This window comes from Leptonychotes weddellii, chromosome 13 (assembly GCF_054177405.1).
Source record: "Leptonychotes weddellii isolate Sample4059 chromosome 13, ASM5417740v2, whole genome shotgun sequence".
In the NCBI taxonomy this organism is placed as follows: domain Eukaryota; kingdom Metazoa; phylum Chordata; class Mammalia; order Carnivora; family Phocidae; genus Leptonychotes; species Leptonychotes weddellii.
The window spans coordinates 41,397,134-41,405,176 of record NC_138381.1 but is presented as its reverse complement, the minus strand read 5'-3'; the positions used below and the strand labels follow the sequence as shown (position 1 = coordinate 41,405,176).

At 42.5% G+C, this 8,043-nt stretch overlaps 1 protein-coding gene across 4 annotated transcripts in view; it reads right to left on the bottom strand.

The window, feature by feature from the left end:
• Nucleotides 1-7,555, bottom strand: part of SS18 (SS18 subunit of BAF chromatin remodeling complex) — a 90,699-nt gene extending 83,144 nt beyond the window's left edge. For 3 of the 4 annotated variants that reach the window (XM_006745568.3, XM_006745569.3, XM_031041672.2), the window contains exons 1-2: nucleotides 6,744-6,904; nucleotides 3,657-3,733 (exon numbers count right to left, since the gene is read on the bottom strand). In XM_006745568.3, coding sequence (XP_006745631.1) covers nucleotides 3,657-3,733; nucleotides 6,744-6,812 — 146 coding nt within the window. In that variant the 5' untranslated portion in view covers nucleotides 6,813-6,904. Of the gene's footprint in view, nucleotides 1-3,656; nucleotides 3,734-6,743; nucleotides 6,905-7,252 lie in introns of those variants that run through there. The other variant, XM_031041669.2, reaches the window with a different exon arrangement.
• Between the last annotated feature and the right edge of the window lie 488 nt (nucleotides 7,556-8,043).

Below are 8,043 nucleotides of genomic sequence, written 5' to 3'. Positions count from 1 at the left end.
GCCTGTCAACTTTTATTATCCCATAGCTGATCTGAGGCAGTGATCTCCTGACCACTGATGATTATCCATAGTTAAACTAAGGTAATAGATCAGCTATTTAATTTTTTAAAGAATATTTTGAAATATAAACAGACATGACTCACTGAAGAAACAATATATATAAAAGTAATGGAAATGATCATATAAAATGCAAAATCTACAAATGACTAGAAAATAAAATATCCTAGTACTTAGACCTAAGTTTCTAAATATCATTCTCTAAAAAAAAAAACCAGGGCTTGAAGAAACAGGTAATTCCACACTGGGGCAGGAAAAAGAACAAGATGAGTCTAGAACATTTTGTGGTGCTAGAAAATAAGAAAATGCTCAAAAAATAATGAATACATATCAAAAAGTCAGCTTGAAGGGCTCCAGTGGTCAACATTGGGGACAACTAAAGAAAGAAAATAGAGTAACATTATAACCTAAAGAATACAGTTAAGAATCCATAAATCCGGAGCACCTGGGTGGCTCAGTCGTTAAGCGTCTGCCTTCGGCTCAGATCATGATCCTAGGGTCCTGGGATCGAGCCCCACATCGGGCTCCCTGCTTCGCGGGAAGCCTGCTTCTCCCTCCCCCACTTCCCCTGCTTGTGTTCCCTCTCTCGCTGTGTGTCTCTCTGTCCTATAAATAAACAAATAAAATCTTTAAAAAAAAAAAATCCATAAATCCGTTCAGATATAAATAAATGAGTGAATGGGTGCAGGGAATGAGAAATGGTTTCCTTAGAGTAGGATTTCAAATAAATGTAGAAGGAATGATTGATTTAGTCACCATTTGGCAACCACCACAGTAATAACTGTTTCAGTCAAGAATCATTGGATGATGGATGCTAAAATAAATGCTAAAAAAAAAAAAAAGTACAAGAAGGAACAACATGTGTCTCAAAGTATCTGCCCAACAAGATACATATGAATTAAAAAGAGAAAAATAGTAACTTTACAGTGGAGAAACTGGCAGGCCACACCTCAACTAAGTGATTAAGATTCTCAGTACTGGGACAAATCACTATCATACAGCTAATTGAGAATGCACTGAGAAGGACACACCACCATATTTGTGATGCTCTTGCCAAAAGTGCGTAACATGAATCTAATCAAGGGGAAACACAAATCAAACCTAAAATGAGGGACATTACACAAAATAACTGCTATGTATTCTTCAATAACATCAACAACATGAAAGATAACAGACTGAAGAATGGTTTCAGATCAAAGGTATACTCAAGGCATGTGACAATAAATGCAACATCTGATCCTGCACTGGATCCTAAACGTGAAAAAAATACATTAATGGGACGATTGGCAAAATTTTAAACAAGTCTGAAGATTACAGCATTGCATTATTCATTTTAACAATTATACCCTGGTTATTTAAGAATTTGTGCCTGTTTTTATGAAAAACACACTGCGGTAATTAAAAGTAAGAAAGAATCATGTCTGCAACTTATTCTCAAATGTTTCAGAAAAATATGTGGAAGAAATGAATGATATGGAGAAAAATGAAAGTGAAGGGCATACAGGAATTTCTTATATGGTCTTTAAAATGTTTTTTGTAAGAATGAAATCATTTCAAAATAAAGTTTTAGAAAAAGATACCACTTTTCACCAACCAGATGAGCAAAAATTTTTCAAAGACGACTAAAATCCAATGCTGGCAGAGGATGTTGAAAACCAAGGCTCTGAAATCTGGCTGAGAGAAAGCAAACCAATACAATCTTTTTGCAGGGTAATTTGGCAATTTAGCATGGTCTTTGACCCAGCCATTCCATTTATAAAATTCTAACCCATTAAAAAACAAAAACATTTATCTAAATGTGTTTATGTAGATATGAGTGCCATGTGTGTAAATGCACAAAGAAATGTTTAGAAGGATAGGTAGTAAACTATTAAAAGTAGTTACCCCTGCGGAGAGGAGAAGCTTAAGATTGCAAAGTGAAATGTGACTTGCTTTTATCTCTACCAAATTTTATACTTTATGATTTTCTTTTTACAATGACCCTACATGACTTTTTCATTTCAAAAATGGTATTAAACAAAGAGAAAAAAGACAAAGTAACCAAGAGAGACTCAGAATTAGATAAAGGATGAATCAAGTAATAGCAAAAGTCCAGCATAGCAGGAAAGTGCATGCAGAGGCAAGAACCAGGGTTGTTGGAAAAATCTACTTGAGAACAGACCAGTGAGAGCTCTAGGAAAGACAGGTGTGTCACAAAATAATGGTGAGAATAAAATATTTTAGAGCTGCACTGTCCAATAAAGTAGCCACTAGGTAGAATGAAATGCAGCTAGTTCAAAATGATGTGTTATTAGAGTAAGATTCACAAGGGATTGCAAAGACTAAGTATAAAACAAAAGAATATAAACTATCTCATTAATATATTTATGTAGATTATGTATTAAAGTGATATTATTTTGGAAATAACGGCTTAAGTAAAATATATTATAATATTAATTTGTTTCCTTTTACTTGTTTAATGTGTCTATCAGCAAATGTAAAATTATATATGTGGCTTACAATATATTTCTACTGGACAGTGCTACTCTAGAGACTTTTGATAAAATATTCAACTTGTTCCACTACATCACATTCTATTAAGGATAGCATTTACTTCTGACACATCACTTCAAAATAACAAGTTTGGGAGCACCTGGGTGGCTCAGTTGGTTAAGTGACTGCCTTCGGTTCGGGTCATGATCCTGGAGTCCCTGGATCGAGTCCGGCATCGGGCTCCCTGCTCGGCAGGGAGTCTGCTTCTCCCTCTGACCCTAACCCCTCTCATGTGTTCTCTATCATTCTCTCTCTCTCAAATAAATAAATAAAATCTTAAAAAAAAAAAAAAAGTTTGGTTCTTATGATAACCAATTCTCTATTTATTAGATGCTTTGCTTTCTCAACCACATATATGGATGTAACTAAATATCCAAAAATGTGACGATCTAACTTTTCCACAAATCAGAGTACACAGAAATTTGCAGGATAAGTATTTAAAAAGAAAAAAAAGAGACCCACTGCATCCCAAAGAACAAATTTTTCTTTTATAAAAATCAGGAAAAGTCACACAAAAAATTGTACCCTAATGTTCATATAAGTATTCATAATAGCCAAGAAATGAAAACCCAAATGTCCATTACTGATGGATAAATAAAACATGGTATGACCATACAATAAAAAATTGTTTAGCAACAGAAAGGAAGTACTGATACATGCTTCAACACTGATGAACCTTGGAAAATATTATGCTAAAGAAAAGAACTCAGTCAAAAAAGACCACACATTATACAGTCATTTACATGAAATGTCCACAATAGGCCAATCTACACAGACAGAAAGCAGATTAGTGGTTGTCAGGGGGTGAGGGATTAGGAGGTGGGAATGGAAAGTTATTGCTAATGGGTATAGGATTCTTTTGGAGATGATGAAAATGTTCTAAAATGGACCGAAGTGATGATAACACGACTCTATGAATATACTAAAAGCTTCGAATTATAAACTTTAAAATGGGTGAACTGCATGGTATGTGAATTATATCTCAGTAAAGCAGTTATTAAAAAGAAAAGTAAAAAATTAACCAACACAGAAAAATGAATACAAAAAATTTTTCGTATCATTCTTACTGAGAACACTCTGAGGTCTTTCCTTTATTCTGATAGTCCATTATACACTGAATAAGATGGTTATTTTCATCCAACATCTGAAATAAAATTAGAAAAAGTTTATTGTAAATCTAGTGCATCACGTAAAACTTTAAAAATCCTTCAGATTTCTAAGAAATGTTTATTCATATAGGAACTGAATCTATTCTGGTCTTTTAAGTCTTATTCTACACCTCTGGAATGATATGTTTAGTCAACAACTTTCAAATAACTGTATTCCATTTATTCTCCCTCTGAATTATTACCTGAAGCCAAGGAGGGGTTTTGTTTGTATTCAAACATTTTATTACCTCTACAACCTGTAATAGAAGCTTTAGCCCGTTAAGACTAAGAGGTAAGGGTCCAAGCTGACTCTGCATCATTCTTATGCTTTGCAGTAGTAAAGAAAAATTTTGTCCTTATCCACAATGAACACATGAAAACGTAAGCCCTTGAAGCTTGAGGAGATAGATGGCTAGTTTCCAAGTGTTATACAGTATGGTTCTGTGATTCTCCAAACATGGAATAATCAAAAACGATAACTTCTAAGCATGTATATTTGTTGCACACTTTATGAGCTTACCTTATAATTAAGTTGTCCCAAAAGTTTAAAAACAAAAAGCATATCAATTTATCATTCTATCGTCTTACAGCAATTCAAAGCAATATTGGCTTTCAGGGTTAAATAACTCATCCAAGTAAGATGGCATTGAGGAAAGAGTACTGATGTAGCAATGAAAAGGCCAGTTAGTCTGAGTGCCGGCTTCACAATCCTGTGCAAATCACTTATGATTTCAGAGGCTCAGATTTATCTTAAGGTCAAGGGACAGAAGTAGATGTTCCTCCTGAACTTGCCCCACCTTTCTAAGACCTAATAAAGTATAATACAATAATCACTCTATCTCACGGGGCGCCTGGGTGGTTCAGTCGTTAAGCGTCTGCCTTCGGCTTAGGTCATGATCCCAGGGTCCTGGGATCGAGCCTCGCATTGGGCTCCCTGCTCAGCAGGAAGCCTGCTTCTCCCTCTCCCACTCCCTCTGCTTGTGTTCCCTCTCTCGCTGTGTCTCTCTGTCAAATAAATAAAATCTTTAAAAAATAATAATAATAATCACTCTATCTCAATAATTTAATGTACCTCTTTTAAAAACAAAAATCCATTTAACCTTAATTGTGATTTTCTTCCTACAAACAAATCACAATCTTCACTGGCTAGGAAAAAAATATATATATTGACATGCTCTTCCGAAAAGTGCGGTTATTTCCTAAATAGAATCACTGGATGCCAAAAAAATGTGTCTTTAAAATCCATTAGTCCAATCTAATGACTTCACAACATATCTCCTCAGTCAATTACTCAACCTAATAAACTTCACCATAGAATATGTCTCTTTTTTTTTTAAGGATTTTTTATTTATTTATTTGAGAGAGAGAGAATGAGAGACAGAGAGCACGAGAGGGAAGAGGGTCAGAGGGAGAAGCAGACCCCCCGCTGAGCAGGGAGCCCGACGTGGGACTCGATCCCGGGACTCCAGGATCATGACCTGAGCAGAAGGCAGTCGCCTAACCAACTGAGCCCCCAGACGCCCGAATATGTCTCATTTCTAACATCAACCTCTCACACTGTATAGAGTAAGACACTTAATTTGGAATCCATTTTCTCTTCTCATCTGAGAATGAAAACTAATTGATCTGCAGCTCCTGAATTAAGCACTCATAATAAATATCTTAACATGTATGTAGGAAAAACTCTTTTTGGAAACTACCCAACCAACCTCAGGACTCTTCTACAGTCCAAAAGTAAAAATAAAAAATGAATCCCTCCAGAAACACATCTTCAGTGTATGTACTTGGAGCTGTTTGCCAGGCTGCAGACTTAGCCCAATGCACTACATGAAAGCACTGCATTTCCAGGCACTGACAAGCCGGTTTATTCATAAAATAAAGCAACAGTTGGGCAAATGTCAAATGCCACACTAGGAAAAACCTGACAGTAAACTGAAACCCATTAACATAATCTGCTGGGCATACAATGGTGTCCTGAGTGGTACGAAAAGTTGACTTTTCTTCAATTTTCATCTTCATCCCAGCGTATACAACAAAACCGAAATATTTAAGGTAAACTGCTCAATTAGCAAATAACTTTTCAAAGTCTGGCTGACTAAAATTCAGATTACTGCCTTGCTCATGGGCAGCAAGGGATAGCGGCCAATAAAGCAGCTTTGTGTCCCTAACTGGCAGTAACACAGCAGCGACAGAGGTTGAACTATCCTCTAAAAGGGACGCACCTCCCCGTGTGTTTATCACGACTTCTGTAATAGATCATGATTATCAGATTGTCTCCACCACTAGACTCCAAGTTCCATGAAGGCAGGGACCATGGGTCACCACTGTAGCCCCAGCACCCAGAGCAGGCGCTCGATGAGTATTTGCTGCAGATGTACACGGAGAGGGGATGAATCCGGAAGGGAGAAGGGAACTCCGAGGGTAACCCCGAAGTCCACAGGGTGCTCCTTCGCCCGCCCCTCAGGCTCTTGCAGCGTCCCCCCAAGTTCTCCCGGGAGCTCCCCCAAGTCGGCCAAAGTGCGCAGCGTGGCGGAGAGCGGCGATCAGCGCTCCGACTTCCCCTCGGCCTCCCGCGACCCGAGGTCGGGTGTGCGCGAAGCAGCCGCGGCGCGCTGGGCGGGGCGACGCCAAAGTAACTCCGGAGCGACGCGCGGGGCCTCGGGGGGCGCCGGCTCCGACAAACAGCCCTTCCCCGCGCGGCCGCTGCCGCCGGGAGCACGCGCCCCGCCGCCCGAACGCCGCCCCATCCCTAGAGAAATCCAGCGGCGGTTACTTGGGCTTTTGTGCTTACAGGAAAGAGCCCAAACGTGTGAAGGACTACGTGGGAGAACCGGTTCGCCGCCTTCCGCCACCCACTCAGGCACAGCCCGCGGCTCGGGTTCCCACACCCGACCGCCTCCCAGCAGGCCCGCCTCCGCCCCCGGCCCGGCCGACTCCCGGGCCGGCCCCCGGTGGCGCTCCCAAGGGCAGGATGGGCCTGGCATCCCCGACCCCGCGAGGCTTCACCTTCTGAATCGCAGCGGGAGTGATCTCCCCCTTGCCTCGCTGCCGCGGGGCTGCGAACGCCACAGACATGTTGCCGCCGTCACCACTACGGGCAAGTCCCGAGCGCTCCGGGTGAACGGCAAACTGGGGGAGAGACGCCGGCCTCTCGGGCCGAACCACCTCGGGAATGCGGGGAGGGGGGATGCTCCGGCGCCGAACGAAGGGCCGGCCGGCCTGGCCTACAGGAGTTATTCTGGCCCATAGAAGTCCTCTTTCGGCGCGTTACCGGGGAACCATAGCCCCGGTAGCACTGTCCTGTTCTTGGTAGACCTCTCGTCCTTCATCCTTTCCTGACCCGCCCCCCCTCCCGTTTGAGCTAGTGGTAGGGCCGCGCCCCAGTCCTCCCTCCGCTTCAGCGATTCAGGAAATGGTCCCGCCGCCGCGGGAGAAGGAGAGGCTGGGGCAGACCCTGTCACAGGAAATGCGAGCGGCCCGAGCCGGCCCGCCCCTTTCGCGCGGGTGCAACTTGCCTCCCTCTCCAGCGCGCTGAAGCCTCCCTCCAAGTGCGTTTCGGCGCTCGGCTCTAGATCTGGTTCAGTTTTTCCAACTTCATCCTCACCCCCCGCTGCCCCGGGTTGTCCGGGCACGGCGGAGAGGGAAGGACGGTCAGGACCCGCGAGTTCGTGCAAACCCGTGGAGCGCCTGCCGAGATGTGCAGAGGTGGAAGGTGTAGGTGAACGCGGATTCGCTGGTTTAAACCGCCCGGCTACGCCCCAAAGGCGCACCTCACAGTCCACAAGTCTCGCACGCACACACAGGCGTGCTTAACAATTGGAAAAGTAAGCCTGACCCCAAATCAAGAAACGAAGGCTGTGTCCAATACTCAGGGGCAGTCGGCCAACTTGGCTACAGAGCCCTTGGAGAGTAGTTCGCCTCTTGGGACAAACCCTTGGCAGAAACGTGCGTCGATTTCGTCTGACATGGATCTCTAGGATTAAGTTTTGAGATCGAGCACCCTCACGCTTTTACAATTATATACTTAATGCCTTGTAAATTAGGCCAGATCTGCCAGGCTTCAAATCAGTGTGAGGGGGAAAACAAAACAAAACCAAACCAACCCAAAGCTCTCGAATTATGGCAGGAACAGGAGCAAATGTGGGTAATGTGTTGGCGTGGGGTGGGGGTGGGGGGGTGGGGGAGAAGTGGTCGGGGCTGTAATTATTATTATTCTGTAAATTTGGACATCCATGTGACACAAAGGAAACGTTTATGTAAAATGCCACCCAACAGTAATGAGACTCAAAAATCAATCACTTCGTTT